This window comes from Pan troglodytes, chromosome 18, assembly GCF_028858775.2.
Source record: "Pan troglodytes isolate AG18354 chromosome 18, NHGRI_mPanTro3-v2.0_pri, whole genome shotgun sequence".
Lineage (NCBI taxonomy): Eukaryota > Metazoa > Chordata > Mammalia > Primates > Hominidae > Pan > Pan troglodytes.
The window spans coordinates 71,822,193-71,841,213 of record NC_072416.2 but is presented as its reverse complement, the minus strand read 5'-3'; the positions used below and the strand labels follow the sequence as shown (position 1 = coordinate 71,841,213).

General features: G+C 43.5%; 1 protein-coding gene and 1 pseudogene across 3 annotated transcripts in view; one reads left to right on the top strand and one right to left on the bottom strand.

Moving 5' to 3' along the window:
• Positions 1 to 19,021, bottom strand: part of HYDIN (HYDIN axonemal central pair apparatus protein) — a 423,676-nt gene that overhangs the window by 36,464 nt on the left and 368,191 nt on the right. For all 3 annotated transcript variants that reach the window (XM_016930119.4, XM_016930120.4, XM_009431186.5), the window contains exons 68-75: positions 18,789 to 18,886; positions 17,749 to 17,956; positions 16,384 to 16,596; positions 15,763 to 15,901; positions 13,417 to 13,582; positions 10,838 to 10,985; positions 6,168 to 6,375; positions 5,452 to 5,673 (exon numbers count right to left, since the gene is read on the bottom strand). In XM_016930119.4, the coding sequence (XP_016785608.3) occupies positions 5,452 to 5,673; positions 6,168 to 6,375; positions 10,838 to 10,985; positions 13,417 to 13,582; positions 15,763 to 15,901; positions 16,384 to 16,596; positions 17,749 to 17,956; positions 18,789 to 18,886 (1,402 nt within the window). The remainder of the gene's footprint in view (positions 1 to 5,451; positions 5,674 to 6,167; positions 6,376 to 10,837; positions 10,986 to 13,416; positions 13,583 to 15,762; positions 15,902 to 16,383; positions 16,597 to 17,748; positions 17,957 to 18,788; positions 18,887 to 19,021) is intronic.
• On the top strand, positions 8,413 to 8,529 carry LOC112205954 (U6atac minor spliceosomal RNA; annotated as a pseudogene).

The window sequence follows — 19,021 nt, the reverse complement described above, 5'->3', positions numbered from 1 at the left end:
TTCTCCTGCTGTTAGATGAAATGTTCTGTATATGTCTGTTAGGCCTAGAGCTTTCATAGTGCTATTCAAGTCTTCTTATTTCCTTGCTGACCTTCTGTCTAGTTATATCTGTTGTTTAAAACTAGGTACTGAAATCTCCAACTATGATTGTTGAATTGTTTATTTCTTCCTTCAATTCTGTCAGTTTTGTTTCATGTATTTTGGGACTCTGTTGTTACATGCATGTTTATAATTGCTATGTCTTCTTGATGGAGTGATTCCTTTATCATTATAAAATATCTTTATCTCTAGGAATAATTTTCAATCATTGAAAAATGTCTTTATCTATCGCTAGGAATAGTTTTTGTCTGTAAGTCTATTTTGTTTGACATTAGCATAGGTACCCTAGCTCTTGTTGGTTACTATTTAAATGCTATATGTTTTTCTATTGTTTTACTTTAAATCTATTTGTGTCTTTGAATCCAAAGTGAGTCTCTTGTAGACAGCACATAGTTGGATCATGATTTTTCCCATTATTCTGCCAATTTTTATCTTTCCATTGAAGGGTTTAACTCATTTAAATTTAATGTAATTACTGATAAGGTAAAATTTATGTCTTTTTTCTATTTGCTTTCTATATATCATGTCTTTTTAAAAAAATTACTAGTCAATTATGTCTTTTTTATTCTTCTATTCCTCCATTACTGCCTTCTTTTGTGTTAAATAGATATTTTCTAGTGTACCATTTAAATTCCCTTGCCATTTGTTTTACTATATTCTTTTGAGTTGTTGTATTAGTCGTTGCAAGGAAGATTACAATTAACATCTACATTTAAAACAATCTAGTTTGAGTTAATAACAACTTAATTTCAATAATAGGCAAAACTTTTGCTCTTATATAGCTCTGTTACTTCCTCTTTCTTTGCGCTATTACCACACAAATTGCATCTTTATATAAGGCCCACTAATACAGATTTATAGTTATTGCTATATGCAGTTGTCTTTTAAATCAGATAGAAAAAGTTATAAATAAAAATACATTTATACTGATTTTATATAACCTATGCAGTTACCTTTACTGGTGATCTATATTTCTTCATGTGGATTTGAGTTATCCTTTAGTGTCCTTTCTTTTCAGTCTGAAGGATTCCCTTTATTATTTCTTGTAGGCCAGTCTGTTAGTGATGAATTCTTTCAGGTTTTATTTATCTGAGAGTGTCCTGGTTTATCCTTCATTTTTAAATTGTTCCCCAAAATCGGCAGAATAATGGGAACTATTTAGAAATAGTTTTACTAGATATAAAATTCCTTGTTGATAATTTTTTTTTCCAGCACCACACTGTCTTCAGGCCTCCAAAGTTTCTAATGAGAAACCAGCCATTAATCCTTCTGCCTTCCAGATGATCTGTCTTTGTCTTTCAACAGTTTGGTAATGATGTGTCTAGGTGTGGATTTTTTGAGTTTATCCTACTCAGAATTCAGCTTTCTGGATATTTAATTGTTTTCATTAAATTTGGGAAGTTTTAGGGTGTTATTTCTTGAAATATTTTTTCTCTTATTTTCTCTCTTCTCTCCTTCTGAGATTCCCATTACATGTATTTTGCTATGCTTGATAATCTCTTATGGGAATCTGAACTTCTGTTCATTTTTCTTCATGCTTTTTTCTTTTTGTTCTTCATATTAGATAATCTCAATTGCTCCATCTTCAAGTTTGCTGATTTTTTCTTTTTCTTTTCAACAATTTTATCCCATCTGCCACAGCTGATTTTCTTTTACCATAACAAATCTGCTACTGAGCCCCTGTTGTGAATGTTTTCATTTCAGCTATTATGTTTTTCAACTCCAAAATGTATATTTTTATAATTTCTATATCTTTATTGATATTCTCTATTTGGTGAGACATTGTTCTCATACTTTGCTTTAGTTATCTAGACATGGTGTCCTATAGTTCTTTGAACATATTTTAAATAGATGATTTCAAGTATTTGTCTATTAAGTCCAACATCTGGGCTCCCTCAGAGACAATTTCTATTCATTGCTTTTTTCCCCGTATATGAGTTATATGTTCTTGTTTCTTTTCATGGCTCATATTTTTTTAGTCGGAAACTGGAGATTTAAAATAATAAATGTGGCAACTGTGAAAATCAGATCCTCCCTCCCCCAGGGTTGGTTACTGTTGTTACTCTTAGTTTGTTTAGTAACTTTTTCAGTAAAGTCTATATTCTTATTTATGCATGGCCAATAAAGTTTCTGCTCAGTTAGTTTAGTGGTCAGCTTATGATTGAACAGAGATTTCCTTAAATGCCTGGAACCAATAAGTCTCCCAGCTTTTGCTGAGGGGCTGTGTGTGTGTGGCAGGACATGCCTTTGACACTCAGGCAGGCAGTTGCCAATTCTGCTTTATCTTTCCCGGGACCCAAAGGTTAGTCAGAGGTAAGAGCTTAGGGCCTTCTCAGGTCTTTCCTGAGCAGTAACAGAGCCTGGAGGTACACACATCTTACACATGCATGGCTGTCTAGATTCCAGGGAATATGATGAAGCTTTTCAGAGCCCCCCATGAATATCTTCTTCCCAGTCTCTCCTTTAAAATTTTTTTTATTGTTAGGCATATTTTATTTTATTTTATTTTATTTATTTATTTTTTTTATTGATCATTCTTGGGTGTTTCTCACAGAGGGGGATTTGGCAGGGTCATAGGACAATAGTGGAGGGAAGGTCAGCAGATAAACCAAAGAACAAAGGTCTCTGGTTTTCCTAGGCAGAGGACCCTGCGGCCTTCCGCAGTGTTTGTGTCCCTGGGTACTTGAGATTAGGGAGTGGTGATGACTCTTAACGAGCATGCTGCCTTCAAGCATCTGTTTAACAAAGCACATCTTCCACCGCACTTAATCCATTTAACCCTGAGTGGACACAGCACATGTTTCAGAGAGCACAGGGTTGGGGGTAAGGTGACAGATCAACAGGATCCCAAGGCAGAAGAATTTTTCTTAGTACAGAACAAAATGAAAAGTCTCCCATGTCTACTTCTTTCCACACAGACACGGCAACCATCCGATTTCTCAATCTTTTCCCCACCTTTGCCCCCTTTCTATTCCACAAAACCGCAGTTGTCATCATGGCCCGTTCTCAATGAGCTGTTGGGTACACCTCCCAGATGGGGTGGTGGCCGGGCAGAGGGGCTCCTCACTTCCCAGTAGGGGCGGCTGGGCAGAGGCGCCCCTCACCTCCCGGACAGGGCGGCTGGCCGGGCGGGGGGCTGACCCCCTCACCTCCCTCCCAGATGGGGCGGCTGGCCGGGCGGGGGGCTGATCCCCCCACTTCCCTCCTGGACTGGGCGGCTGGCCGGGCGGGGGGCTGACCCCCCGACCTCCCTCCCGGATGGGGCGGCTGGCCGGGCGGGGTCTGACCCCCCCACCTCCCTCCCGGACGGAGTGGCTGGCCAGGCAGAGGGGCTCCTCACTTCCCAGTAGGGGTGGCTGGGCAGAGGCGCCCCTCACCTCCCGGATGGGGCGGCTGGCCGGGCCGGGGGCTGACCCCCCCACCTCCCTCCCGGACAGGGCGGCTGGCCAGGCTGGGGGCTGAACCCCCCACCTCCCTCCTGGATGGGGCGGCTGGCCGGGCGGGGGGCTGACCCCCCCCCACCTCCCTCCTGGACGGGGCGGCTGGCTGGGCGGGGTCTTACCCCCCCACCTCCCTCCCGGACGGAGCGGCTGGCCGGGCAGAGGGGCTCCTCACTTCCCAGTAAGGGCGGCTGGGCAGAGGCGCCCCTCACCTCCCAGATGGGGCGGCTGGCCGGGCGGGGGGCTGACCCCCCAACCTCCCTCCCGGACGGGGTGGCTGCCGGGCGGAGACGCTCCTCACTTCCCAGACGGGGTGGCTGCCGGGCGGAGGGGCTCCTCACTTCTCAGACGGGGCAGCTGCTGGGCGGAGGGGCTCCTCACTTCTCAGACGGGGCGGTTGCCAGGCGGAGGGTCTCCTCCCTTCTCAGACGGGGCGGCTGGGCAGAGACGCTCCTCACCTCCCAGACGGGGTCGCGGCCGGGCAGAGGCGCTCCTCACATCCCAGACGGGGCGGTGAGGCAAAGGCGCTCCCCACATCTCAGACGATGGGCGGCCGGGCAGAGACGCTCCTCACTTCCTAGATGGGATGGCAGCCGGGAAGAGGCGCTCCTCACTTCCTAGATGGGATGGCGGCCGGGCAGAGACGCTCCTCACTTTCCAGACTGGGCAGCCAGGCAGAGGGGCTCCTCATGTCCCAGACGATAGGCAGCCAGGCAGAGACGCTCCTCCCTTCCCAGACGGGGTGGCGGCCGGGCAGAGGCTGCAATCTCGGCACTTTGGGAGGCCAAGGCAGGCGGCTGGGAGGTGGAGGTTGCAGCGAGCCGAGACCACGCCACTGCACCCCAGCCTGGGCACCATTGAGCACTCTATTTTTTTTTTTTTTTTTTGAGACGGGGTCTCGCTCTGTCACCCAGGCTGGAGTGCAATGGCGCGATCTTGGCTCGCTGCAACCTTCGTCTCCCAGGTTCATGCGATTCACCATGTTGGCCAGGCTGGTCTGGAACTCATGACCTCAGGTGATCCACCAGCCTCGGCCTCCCAAAGTGCTGGGATTTCAGGCATAAGCCCTCCTTTTAAATTTTTAAATGAACTTCTTGTTTGCTCCTAAGGTCAATGCTCCCTCAGTCAGCTGCAGTGTTAAACAATTACAACTGATTGATTTTGAGCAAGCCTGGAGTCAGGTCAAATAAAAGCTATCCCTGTGAGGGGGGTTCCACTGAACTTCTAGACAGGTCAAATAGTGACAATTCTTTTAGAATGGGGGCTTTTGGGGAGTTGCAATCTGTTCTACCTCCTCCAGGGTCTGATGATTGCTGACTTTCACTTTGATTGCCGAATTGTTGGTTTTCAAGGCTACTGCAGAGCTGGGATGAGGGAGGAGGGAGAGAATAGGGCAAATCAAAATACCACAAAGCTCACTGCCTTTATGGGTATTCAGTCATTTTTCTTGAATAAATACTCCTAGAATTGTTGCAAGCCTATTATTAATTTTCAGAGTTCTGAAAAAGTTGATTTCGAAAATTTTTTCCAGTGGTCTCATTGCTATTGAAAAGCAGCATTTTGGATGTCCTTCTCTGCCATTCCTGCTGACATCACCATTCTTTTTTTTTCATTCAATAATTCATCTTAGAAAATGTTGTACATATACTTTCCCTGCCCCATCTATCACTTTTATTTATTTTAGTGGGTGAATGTATTGCAATATAATTGCTTTTCAATCCATACTTACTCCCCAGGCACCTAACCATTGTTGAAGCCTTTGTACTAGACATTGTGAGGCTGTGTCCAACACAGCTACCCTCTAGGAGCTTCTGGACACATGGAGAAGACAAAGAACACACAAGAGAATTAACCTGCCAAGGCAGCATGCTGAGAGTACTTTTGGAGTTTGGACAATGTTAAATGGACTGACCTTGATTATGAGTTCCAGGTCTGTCAAGACACACTTCTTTAATGGTTGAAAAGACAGGGTGGCATGTACACTCTGTCCTACATCCACAGTGCTGTCGATGGGTGAAAATTCCAAGTACTGCAGCAAGGTTTTGGAGCCACACAGCTGTGCCTGGAAGCTGAAGGTGAACTTTCCAGTGTTGATAAAGTTGAATTCACACTGGACACATTCATTTAACTCCACCTAGGAGACAGAGAACAGAGCAATGAATGCAAACCATAGTTCCCTTGTCTGGGGTCAGCATTTGTAACATGTTGATGAAAAATATCCTTTGGGAAATAAGGATGGCAGATGATGTTGGTGATTGGACTATCTTTAGCTTAATGGAGTCAGATATTCCAGCAGGAGCTACTAAGTGTTGGGGTTCTTTCAATATCTCATGGAGCAAAGTGGCAATTTAGTTCTTAGACCTTTGTTGGTAGTCAAATATCCTTCCTGTATGTTTAACACAAGCACTCTTCTCCCCACCATCTCTCCACCCCCCCGAAAATAAAATAAGAAAAGCATTCACATCATATCTACATACATTCTGGGGATAGAGCTGCTCTTGGAGTGTTTCTGTTTTCCTGGTCTCTCTGGCATTTGAAGCAGAAAGACTCAGCTCATATTCATTTTTACTACTTTCCCCAGTCAGAATGGAAGCTGAGATAGATAGCAAGGTCTTCTTACACCTTTACCTCATAGAAGTTGATGATGTTAGTCTGGTTGGGAGTCAACAGAGTGATGGAGCCTGTCCTGTCCTTGCACTTGATCTCTGCATTCATAGTATAGCCCTCGGCCTTGACATTTAATTTCACAGGGTGGACTTTCTTTTCCACATTGCAGATCAAATTAAAGTTCACATCTCCTTCCTGCTTTGGTGTGAAAAAAATATCAATTGGGAACCTGGTTGGGGAACAAAACAGCAGATTACCTGACTAGGCCAACTTGTCAAAACCTTAAAAAATATGAGCCTACTGAATTAGCAGATTCATTATGAGGAAAAGGAAACTCCAAATTATGATGACATTTTAAGATTTGTGGCTATAGTAACCAAAACAGCGTGGTACTGGCATAAAAACAGACACACAGACTAATGGAAAAAGATAGAGATCCCAGAAATAAAGCCACACACCTACAATCATCTGATCTTTGAAAAAGTCAACAAAAATAAGCAATGAGGAAAGGATTCCCTAGTCAATAAATGATGCTGGGATAGCTGGCTAGCCATAAGCCAGAAGAATAATATAGGACCCTTACTTTTCACCATATACAAATATTAACTCAAGATGGATCAAAGATTTAAATGTAAGACCTCAAACTATATGAAAACTAGAAGAAAACCTAGAAAACACCATTGTAGACATCAGCCTTGGGAAAGAATTTATGACTGAGTCTTCAAAAGCACTTGCAATAAAAACAAAAATCGACAAGTGGGACCCAATTAATCCTGCAAAAAAAAAAAAAAAAAAAAAAAGGAGTAAGAAAGGAAAAAAGCTGCTGCATAGCAAAAGAAACTACAAACAGAGAAAAAATGCAACCTACAGAATGGGAGGAATTATTCAGAAACTATGCATCTGACACAGGTCTAATATCCAGAATCTCTAAAGAACTTAAACAATTGAACAAGCAAAAAACAAGTAACGCCATTAAAAAATGGGCAAAAGACATGAATAGACACTTCTCAAAAGGAAACAGAAAAGTGGCCAACAAACATATAAAGAAATGCTTCACATTACTAATCATCAGAGAAATGCAAGTCAAAACCACAATGAGATAACATCTCACACCAGTCAGAATGGCTATGATTAAGAAATAAAAAACAACAGATCCTGGCGAGGCTGCAGAGAAAAGGGAACACTTATACACTATTGGTGGGAATGTAAACTCGTTCTGCCACTGTGGAAAGCAGTTTGGAGATTTCTCTAAGAACTTAAAACAGAACTATCATTCAACACAGCAATCTCATTACAAAAAACAAAGCAATCTCATAAAAAACAAAACAAAACAAAAAAACCAAAAAACCCAAAGTCATTCTACCAAAAAGACAACATGCACTCTCATGTTCATTGCAGCACTATTCACAATAGCAAAGACATGGAATCAATCTAGGTGCCTATCAACTGTAGACTGGATAAAGAAAGTGTGGTACATATACACCGTAGAATACTACACAGCCACAAAAAGAATGAGGTAATTCTTTGCTGCAACATGGATGCAGCTGGAGGCCATTATCCTAAGCAAATTAATGCAGGAACAGAAAACGAAATACCTCATGTTCTTATTTATAAGTTGCAGCTAAACATCAGGTACACATGGACGTAAAGATGGCAACAATAGAAGCTGGGGATTACTAGGGGGAGGGGAGGAAGGGAGGCAAGAGTTGAAAAACTAACGATTGGGTACCAAGCTCAGTACCTGGGTGATGGGACCATGTGTACCCCAAACCTATACAGTAAATCCAGTAGCAAACCTGCATGCATATCCCTTGAAACTAAAATAAAAGTTGAAAAAAACCCACAAAACTTTGACGTAAGTCTCATACCTTATAAGTTAATAAAAAAGGGGTTACAGACTGAAATGTAAAGCTACACAACTTACGGAAAAAATAATGGAAGGACATTTTCTGAATCTAGGGCTATTCGGAGATATAGAACAGACACTAAAAGGACAGTCCATAAAAGGACAAATAGATAATTTGGACTTCATCAAGAATAAAAGGTTTTGCTCTGTGAATGACCTTGTTAAGAAGAGCAAAAGACAAGCTACAGATTGGGAGAAGATATTTGCAGATCAGGTATCCACCAAAGGAGCACTACCTAAACATGTAAAGAACTCTCAAAAATCAACAATAAAAAACAAGCAGGCTGAGCAGGAAACTGGGAAGAGACATGAAGAGACATTTCACTGAGGAGGATCCATAGAAGGAAAACAAGCACATATGTGTTGTATGAAGGGAGAGAAGGTTAGCACTTCCCTTGACAATGATGGAAGAGGCCCTCAGGCCTGACAACACACATACAGAAAATAAGCACATGTAAAGATGTCCGACATTATTAGTCATTAGGAAAATGCTAATTAAAACTACAATGAGATATCATTACACATCTATCAGAAAAGCTAAAATAAAAAATTGTTGCCGGTTGCAGTGGCTCATTCCTGTAATCCCAGCACTTTGGGAAGCCAAGGTGGGTGGATCACTTGAGGTCAGGAGCTCGAGACCAGCCTGGCCAACATGGTGAAACCCCGTCTCTACTAAAAAAAAAAAAAAAAAAAATTAGCCGAGCATAGTGGTGCGTGCCTGTAGCCCTAGCTACTGGGGAGGCTGAGGCAAGAGAATTGCTTGAACCTGGGAGGCGGGGGTTGCAGTGAGCCAAGATCACACCACTGCACTCCAGCCTGGGCAACAGAGCGAGACTCTGTCTAAAAATGGTAATAAAAAAATTGTGACACCACTAAATTTTGGTGATGTTGTGGAGATTCTGGAACATTCAGAGATAACTGGTGGAATGTAAAATGGTTCAGCCAGTCTGGAAAGCATTTTCACAGTTTTTTCTTTTTTTTTTCTGGAAACATGCCATTATCGTATGTCCATTAATTGCACTCTTGCTCATTTTCCCCAGTGACATGAAGACACAAAAAATCTGTACATGAAAGTTTATAGTAGCTTTATTCATAACAGCCCAAACCAGGAACAATCCAGATGTCCTCCAATGGGTGAATAGTTCAACTAACTGTGGTGCATCCCTACTATGGAATGGTAGCCAGTCATAAAAAGGAAGAAACTCTCAAAACTACCTGGATGTATGTCGGAGAATTATGAGTGAAAAAAGCCAATCACAAAAGGAATGTATGTGTCTGTGAATACAACATTCCTGAAATGACAAAATGATAGACACAGAGGAAAGTATTGGATTCCAGAGGGTGAGGAGGTGTTGCTTGGGGGAAGGGAAAGGGTGTGGCAACAAAAGGGTCACATGAGGAATCCTGCGGCAAGGGATCTGTTCTGTGTCTTGACTCGTCAATGTCAATACCAGGTTGTGACATTTTACTGAAGCTTTGCAAGATGTCACCCTTGGGAGAAATTTGGTAAACAGTACAGAGTTATCTTTGTCTTATTTCTTCTTCTTTCTTTCTTTTCTTTTTTTTTGAGACAAAGTCTTGCTCTGGAGTTCAGTGAGGTAATCTTGGCTCACTGCAACCTCTGCCTCCCGGGTTCAAGCGATTCTCCTGCCTCAGCCTCCCAAGTAGCTGGGATTACAGGAATGTGCCACCACGCCTGGCTAATGTTTGTAGTTTTAGTAGAGACGGGGTTTCACCATGTTGGCCAGGCTAGTCTCGAACTCCTGACCTCAGGTGATCCACCCGCCTTGACCTCCCAAAGTGCTGGGATTACAGGTGTAAGCCACCACGCCCGGCAGTCTTTCTATTATTTCTTACAACTACATGTGAATTTACAATTACTTCAAATTTTTAAATTTTATTATTAGTTTTTGAGAGAGTCTCACTCCATTGTCCAAGCTGGAGTGCAGTGGTGCAATCTCAGCTCACTGCAACCTCTGCCTCCTGGGTTCAAGTGACTCTCATGCCTCAGCCTCCCAAGTAGCTGGGATTACAGGTGTGTGCCACCACACCCGGCTAATTATTGTATTTATTTATTAATTTTTTTTTTGAGAGGGAGTATCGCTCTTGTCACCCTGGCCAGAGTGCAGTGGTGCGATCTCAGCTCATTGCAACCTATGCCTCCCGGGTTCAAGCGATTCTGCTGCCTCAGTCTCTCGAGTAGCTGGGATTACAGGCGCCCGCCAACACGCCTGGCTAATTTTGGTATTTTTAGTAGAGATGGGGTTTCACCATGTTGGCCAGGCTGGTCTTGAACTCCTGACCTCAAATGATCCGCCTGCCGCAGCCTTAAATATTGTATTTTTAATAGAGATTTGGTTTTGCCATGTTGGCCAGGCTGGTCTCAAACTCCTGACCTCAAGTGATTCGCCTGCCTCAGCCTCCCAAAGTGCTGGGATTATAGGCATGAGCCACCATGCCTGGCCTGAAAATTAAATGTTTAATTGAAAAAGAGACTTGCCAGGCAAGCCTGAACATTGCACTGTGGATTCACATATACAGTGAATATAGCAAGGAAAAGAATACAAAGAGAAAATATTGAGATAAAGGGCTTAGAATTCTCAATGCTCCATATTCATCAGGAAAACAGATATCAGGGAGTAAGTAGGATGGAGATGGAATTGTTATGATCTAATCTTAGAGTTGAAAGCAATTATATAAATGGGGCACTGTAAGCACTGGCAGGCTTGGGGTCCTGGGCATGTCAGGAGGATGCAAACAAAATGAGACCTTCATTTTTGTTTACCTGGACAGTGGTGGGATCCAGCCTTCCATGGGACATACAAGCAGGCTGTTGCTGAAACCTTCAGAATAGCGGGAGTTGTCCTGGAAGGAAAAATCGAACCCCTGCTCCTCCTTGTTGATGATCTGCACAGTCTCCCTGGCTTCTCTGCCTGAGGAGGAAACACCAGCCCTTAGTGGGGGCCTCCTGACTGCCTGCTGGAGTCTCTCAGCAGACACCGCTTCACAGGCAAGACATTTAGAAGACATTCCCCAACCTCTTCCGCCTTTGTCTACCTCTCTTCTTTCCTTTTCCTCTACAAGTCACCTTCCTTCTTTCGGGGATTCCATGTCTTTCTTCATCAGTTGCCTGCTTCTGCTGAGTGGCTCCTCTGCCCTGGCCACAGCTCTCCTGGGATTCTGGTGACATCGTTTTCTTCCCTTGCTCCTTTAGACCCAAGAATTGTAATGCCTTCCTGAATTTGTTAATGGGGGCTTCACTCTCCTTGGTTGACCCCCTTAACTGCCCATGTATCTGTAAATAATTCTTGCATCGAATTCTTCGAAAATAGACCTTTGGTATTGGCATGAGTTTCCTGCCCAGGGCTCTGACTGATACATTTTCTCTCACTATCATCTTACGCTTTCCTCTTGGCTATTAGACCATTCATTTTCCCACATAAACTTTAGAATCATTTTATCCAATTCTCTCCCCTTCCAATTCTTTTGGGATTTGGTTGACAGATTTAGCAAATAATTTTTTGGTATAAATATGTCCCGAGCAATATTTGGACATACTCAAAATTATTAATTGCTATTTGAAATTAAAATTTATGCATCCTGTATTTTATCTGGCAACCCTAGTTGGGATTCTAATTGGAACTTGATTAAATTTGCATTTAATTTTAGGAGAACTAACAAATGATCAGATCTTGTTTGGGGGATTTTAATCAGATTTGATAGTTTTCTTCATGTAGGTCTTTTCTTGTGCATGTCTTATTACATTTATCCTTAGCTATTTTATAGGTTTTGCCAGTACCAAGTGGATGTTTTCTTTGGTTTTCTGTTTCTAGGTGCTAGTGCTAAAAAAGAAGACACTATTTTTGCATATTTGTCTTGCATCTGCCCATCTTACCGCATTATTCTGTTGAGTCTAGTAGTTTGTTTTGCTTTTTCTCTAGAGTCTCTTGTGGTTTTATGTGTATAAAATCATCAGTAAAAGCAAAACAAGATGATTTTATCCCTTTTTTCCCCAGTGTTTATGCAAATTATTTAATTTTCTTGTTTTGTCATATTTGCTAAAGTCTCTAAGCAAGTGTTCAATAATAAGGGTGATAATGAACACCCTTACCTAATTCCTCATTTTAATTGAAGCAGTTTTAGTCATTTATTACAGGATCATATCTGCCTCTTGATTTTGGTTAACCTTTTTTTCCATCAATGTCCATTTTGCTATTAGAGTTTTTGTTGGGAATGTCTGCTAAATTTTGGCAATGCCTTTTCAGTGTATATTAACATGATCACATGGTTGTTCTTCTTTAATCTATTGATGTAATGATTACATTGAAACATACCACTGTTGAATTCCTGGATTAAACTCTGTCTCACTGTTGTTATTCTTATGCTACATTGCTTATTTGTTCAAAATCTTAATAAATGCCATAATTCCCCCTCCCACCTAATTATGTGTATCGGTAAAATACACATCCAGCAGTTAACACTGCTTTCCTTTGGAGTGGAAAGAGAAAGATGAGACAGGATGAATGTGGAGAGATTAAACTTTTTCTTATGCAACACCACATTGGTGGATTTACTATAAAGAATATTATGTTATAAATACAAATCTAACATATTATTAAAAAATACTCTGGCTTTAGTTGTATTTTATAGACACAGCAGAGATGTCACAACCATGGGAAAGATACATGGGGTTATAAGGGACATGACAATTACTTCGTTTCACCTTCCCACTGCCTCCTGGCCTTCCTTATTCTCCCTACCCTGCTGTCCTCTTCTCTAAAGCACTTATTACCATCTGACATGGTGTATAGTTTCCTTATGTTTCTTTTGGTAGCCTGTTTCTTATTTCTAGAATGTAAGCATCAGGAAGGTACGGACTTTGGGCTTTATCCATTAGTGTAATCCCAGCCCATAGAAAAGTACCGAGGGCATTCTACAGACTCAGTGATATTTATTGAACCAAATAAATGCATGAAAGGATGAGAGAGAAATCTGACCACTGTGGCACAGACCAAGAAGCATACAGATACCCCCCATAATCTGGGGGCAAATGCAAGAAGGATGGGCCAACTTGAGGCTCTAGAAATAAACAGTCAGCCCATGCCTTAAAGGAATCTGCCAAGTAGGATCTTTAACAAGGCTCCTAAATTTCCTTAAGCTATTAATTGTAGGTTTAAAAGATACTTGGTGGAAATTAGATTGAGCAGTAAATATTTTGTGGCTTTTTAAAAACTGATTGAGACCCTCTGATATGCTTCTGGAAGGGACCAGGAGAGGTTTCTTATGCAAGGCTGCTCCCAGAGCTCTTGAAGACCTTGCCCAGATCATGCCAACTCTAAATACATACCATCAGGACAGCCTTACCAATGAGGAGAGAGCTGAAGTTGAGGTGTGACTTGTTCAGAGAGATGAGAGGTTCGGTAGTTTTGCCTACCAGCAGGAAAGGGACTGTGATGTTGTGCTCGGGAATTAGGAAGGTCCATGATGACTCAGTGATGCCCAGATGGAAAGGTGTGAACTGGAACACGATCTAAGAAGACAATTTGGAACAGAGTGGTAAAAGACACTTCTGTATGCTTAGTCCACATGTCCCTGGAGACTTGTCAGCACGAGGGTCATGAGAGTTGATGTTACCAGGCTATTGCTACCTTTCTATAGTCCATGTAAGGGCATGTAGGTGTGGCTGTACCAGAAACGTCAATGTCTATCTGACCTGCCCACATGTCCTTCTAAGGGAGTCTCCCCCATCCACAGCTTCTGCTGGCTAAGCTGTCGTGTTTTGTGCCATGTCTTTGGATGGCATGGCTGTGCCATAGCTGACTGGACCAAAGAGTTGGTACCCATTCCAAGGAAAGACAATCCCCATACTTGTCAATAGCTGGGCACACAGCCAAAGACAATATGATTAGCCGGGCCAGCCAGATTTCTCTCTCAGAAGTTTGAAATTAGAAAATGAGTGGCCAGGCCAGCTGGCAGTGGAGCTGATGGTGAAAGGTACCATGCAGGTGAGCTGGGCCATGGCATGCCATAACCAACTAGCTAAGTGATATTACAAAGTAACTGAAGAATAAATCAATCAATCAAGAGTGAAGAAACTGGTCAGTGGAGAGAGAATGGAGTAGATGGGAAGAGAGAAGCAGGCAGTCCCAGGAGGAAAGTCCAACCTCAAAAGCTACTCCTGGTTCTCTCTGTCTCTTTTTTGAGCTAACCTGAGTGAGTCTCTTTGCAATCAATCAACCAGGACTGAATGAAAGAATAATGGCATTTGGCCAAAAACGAACCACACAGGTTAACATGCATGGTCTATACCACTGCCAGGACAATGTGGGCAGGTGCTCTGGAGGTGTGTCACCTCAATGATATGACTGTCACTTAAAGACCAGCATGACTTTGGATGACAGATTTTGGAACTTGCCTCTTGGAACCGAGCTCACATTTGAAACATTTCTGGGCTGAAGTGGGGGCCATGATCCAGGTAGGATTGTCTCTATGGTGGACCCAGCTCCTGGACCTTGTCACATTTAACTAGATGGCCTGGGTACTGACATTATGCAGAGGTCAAAACCAGGTGAAGAGTCTACAAATATGTTTTGTTTGGTTTGGGAATTGTTAAAAAAAAAAATTGAACTAGCTACCAGCATGTAAAATAGGGCTTCACATAGAACTTTGGAATTTTGGTCAGGCACAGTGGCTCACACCTGTAATCCCAGCACTTTGGGAGGCCGAGATGGGCAGATCACGAGGTCAGGAGATTGAGACCATCCTGGCTAACACGGTGAAACACTGTCTCTACTAAAAATACAAAAAATTAGCTGGGCGTGGTGGCGGGCGCCTGTAGTCCCAGCTACTCGGAAGGCTGAGTCAGGAGAATAGCGTGAACCCAGGAGGCGGAGCATGTAGTGAGCCGAGATCGCGCCACTGCACTCCAGCCTGGGGGACAGAGCAAGACTCCGTCTCAAAAACAAAAACGAAAAAAAAGAAATTTGGAATTTTGTATTTTCCACAGTTTGGGTGAGTTGGCCCCCTTGGCCCCCATTGTCTGCAAAGTGGTCATCTACCAGAGAAGCCCTGTGGCCAGTGGCCCTGGTACCCCGTATTACCCACAAATGTCTCCTTGGCCCACTCTATTCACTTGTGTGACCCTCCTGAGGGCACAGGAATTCATAATTTTTGTTTCACGGATTTATTTCTGTCTTCAAGATTCTCTGCAACTGGCTGGACATGGGGCTCACAGATCCGTTTTGGCCAGCAAGTCTGTATTTCTTTAATTCTGCTCCATATCATTTGTGTAAACATTTAGGATGAAGCCATGGGACATGGCTCCACTCTACTTTGCCCTTTGCCTAACCAAGTAAAAACACATCGTGTCCTTTCACCATTTTTGGTCCTTTTGACAAAGATAACTTTTTATGCTACTCTATAAGTCCCAGGGTCCCCAGGCATTGGTGTCCAGTTACCTTTTGCTGCTTAAATGTTCTGTTTTTAAAAATTGCAAATATTAGAGCTCTCTGCTTCTCCATGGCTAGCCAAGAGAGCTCAGGTCTGTCTTGTCATCAGCATTGCCCAATGCATATGGCAGCCATTCACTAAATACTTGTTGATTGATGCACTACACCCTCAGGCAGTTCTTCCTGTCTATGGCACACTTTCTACACAGCAATGGCTAGAGTGATCTAAGCCTTGGGTTGAGTGGTTCTCATCTGCACATACCTCGGCTTTCTTTTCAGGGTGGATGAAGCCCTTTTCTGTAAGGCATGTGAATGCTGCAGGGTTCTGGAGACTTTCAATTTCTTCAGAGATCCAGCAGAAGGAGTAGGTGCTATTGGTTGGGTTTAGGATGGTAAAGGTCCTGGCCAGGGTGGGGAGAATTGACAGAAGAGAGTGGGACAGGGGATTGAGGATTAAGAGAAATTTCTTAGAACCTGGCCCTAACCCAGTCCCCCATCTGGGAAGCAGAACTGTTCAGAGCACTTTGTTACTGTGGAAATGAAAACTCCATCTCCTCTAGCGATCCACAGTCAGGGTAGGGTTCTGGACTTTGGAATAACAATGCTGCCAAGGGCACAACTGTGCCAATGATCCTCTGTGGTTAAGGAGGTGGTCAGGGATTATACTTTTGTGTCTTCCATATTTTCCTCAGTGGCAAAACTAAGGAGACAGAATTCAGCTTTCTTAACGTAACAGTTCTCTAAAGTCAAACCTCTAAAACTCAGGTCAAACCCCAGGATATCAAGCCTGCTTATAGGAATAGATCTAGCTCATCTATCTGAATTCTTTTAGAGTTCTTTAGGACCGATGTGAATTCAATCAATGTAAACCTAAGCAACTCACCGGAGATTCTTCCCTCCTATGCCCACAGTGGTGAACTCAATCACCCGGGTGTTTGGATCCAGAGCTCCCCCACTGGACCCTCGGAGCTCTGGGTTGGGCTGATGGCCGCTTATGTAGTCCGAGTCTTTCAGATCAAAATGGCAGATGGGCAAGGTGCTCCGCCCTTTTGCTACCAGGACCGGACCTTGCTCTCCAGGTGGCAGGTTGGGAATCCTGAGAGGATAAGGTTATTTTTATTTGTTTTATTTAGTCATCAGTTGTTGCTTTCTTAGTTGGTTGGAAATGAATATTATATCCGCCAGAATGTGAGCTCTATGGGAGCAGAGGCTGGGTCTGTCTTGGTCAATAGCATCACTCAGTGCCTTGAATGCATGACTGGGCTGAGCATAAGCAGCCTGAATTTGGCTCCTTCTGTGTACCTAAGTATGGCCGCAGGTTACTTCCCCCATCAATGTTGAGAAAATATTCCTGCTGCAAAATGAGCACAGTCTTACCCTCTGGTCTCTCTCATAGGCATTTAGTGGGATATGGAAAGTGACCTGGAAATCCTAAAAAAGTATCCTGAGCTCCTCGGAAAAGGTGAACTGGATATGAGCAGATGCTCAGCTCCAGGACCAAGCTGAGGTGGCCTAGGTGTGGGAGGGGTCTCAGTGGTATGACTGCAGGAGGTCAAGGAGGCCCCAGCAGCTCACTTAGGTCTCTGCCACCCTAGGCCACAGCTCACAGGATTTTTCTGTAAGGCGATTATACTCCTTCAAGCTTTCCTGGGAGCAAGTACCTCATCAGGGACTTTCATTGTCAGATGTCATTGGGTTAGCTTTTCTCTCACTGCTATGTACCAGGTCCACCAACTCCACCACCACCACCACCGCCACCACTACCACCTAATGTTTATCGTGCTTATTGTGTGCCAGGCACTGTTGTAAGCACTTTATTTGAATTAACTCATTTAACTTTCCCAACAATTCCACCAGCTGGGTATTATATTTACATTTTATGTATGAGGAAACTGTGTCTCAGAGAAGGTACAAGAAAGCTTTCCTAAGTTCATGCTTGCACAAGGACTGAAACCCACCTGGCTGTCACCAGTCTGTTGCTCAGTGGAATCCTACATGCAGCTGGGAAGGGGAAAGTAAGCAGGGGGAAGCATCTGGAGAGGTTGATGAGCAGGACAAAGACCATATTCTCCTTGTTCTCTAAAGGGTGGACCCTTTAGATCCTTCCAAAAGGAAAAGGGATAATTTGGGGCTGTGCAGGGATCTAGGGCCAGAAAGGATGGTGGCAGTGGTTGGACAGAAAAGGGGATAAGAGCCACAGAGCTTTGTGCCTGCCAAGAAGGGTGTTGTGGCGAGCACATTTTCTTACTGGCAGAAAAGGTTGCTCTCGAAGTCTCCAATGTCCAACGGGGAGAATTTTACTTTGAACTTCTGAATCTTCCCCACCGGCACGATTCCCGAAGAGGGCTCCACAGAGAAGGGCTGTGGGGAACCCTCGGCCCAGTGGTCCATGGTGCTGTCCAGGGTGCTGCCTGTGTGCATCGTGCCCTGACTAAGCTGATCTTTTTGAGCTGAACCTGGGGACAGAGAGGGAGTGGGTGATATTCTGCATTTGCAGTGAGAGGCAGGTGGAAGGGAGCCCACTTACAGGTCCTTAGGGGCCCTCTGCGGATATGGTGGATATGGACTCACCTTTTGTAGCAGCTGTACTTAACCTTGGGTACTAGAGGTAGGGAATTGCTCATATAGCTTACAGGAGACTCATGAAAAATGTTTCTATTTATTCCATAGGGTTTTCAAATTTGTTTCCTTTTGGTTCAAGCGGGTGGGTCAAGAAGATGTTTGTGCCCTAGAATAATGCGCTGTGAACATATTTTTTTGAGAATCATTGTTCTAAAGTAGGGGTTTACAATCTGGGGACCCATGGATAAGGGCCCATTCAAAAGGTCTGTGCATCTCCAAAGTTGAAATAACAATAATAATAATAATAATAATAATGATAGCAACTTGCCTACCAAGTGTTGGTTCCTTTTCTAGTGCTTCATATGTACCAACTGAGAACTTGGGCATGGGTGTGTATCTTCCTGGGAAAATGATTCATAACTTTCAAAAGTTTCTCCAAGGGATCTATAATCTCCCACAAGGTTAAGACCTAAGAGACAAGATTCCTAGTTATCTTGAGATGGGGCATTGGCTTAGTGCAGGGACAGAGTTCAGACTCCAGGAGGGTGGAGGTAAGTTTTGGAGTCCCTCAGGCCCATTTGGCTCTGCAGACACCACAAGGTCTCTGCTTTGCTTTTCTTTAGCTACTTAGGAGACCCTCTGAGCAGTGCTGGCCTCTCCATGAACAAGGCTCTTCTAACTGGTGACTCAGGCCAGGCCCTGGGTTTTACTTGTCATTGAATTTACCTTGGTGATCTGGTTTTGCAAAGCTGACTGCCTTTGAGGTATCTTCTGAGACCCAGCTGAATTCCAGCTGCACACGTCCTGAATTAATCACATCGAACCTGCAAATCGATCAGGGAGCAGATTTGAGAAATGTGCTGCAGGTGGTTTTGGTCCTGGCTGCATGTCATCTATACTGTACTTAACCTTTTGAAGTCATGTCACTTTGTTTCTTAAATATTTTTTAAAAGGCACAT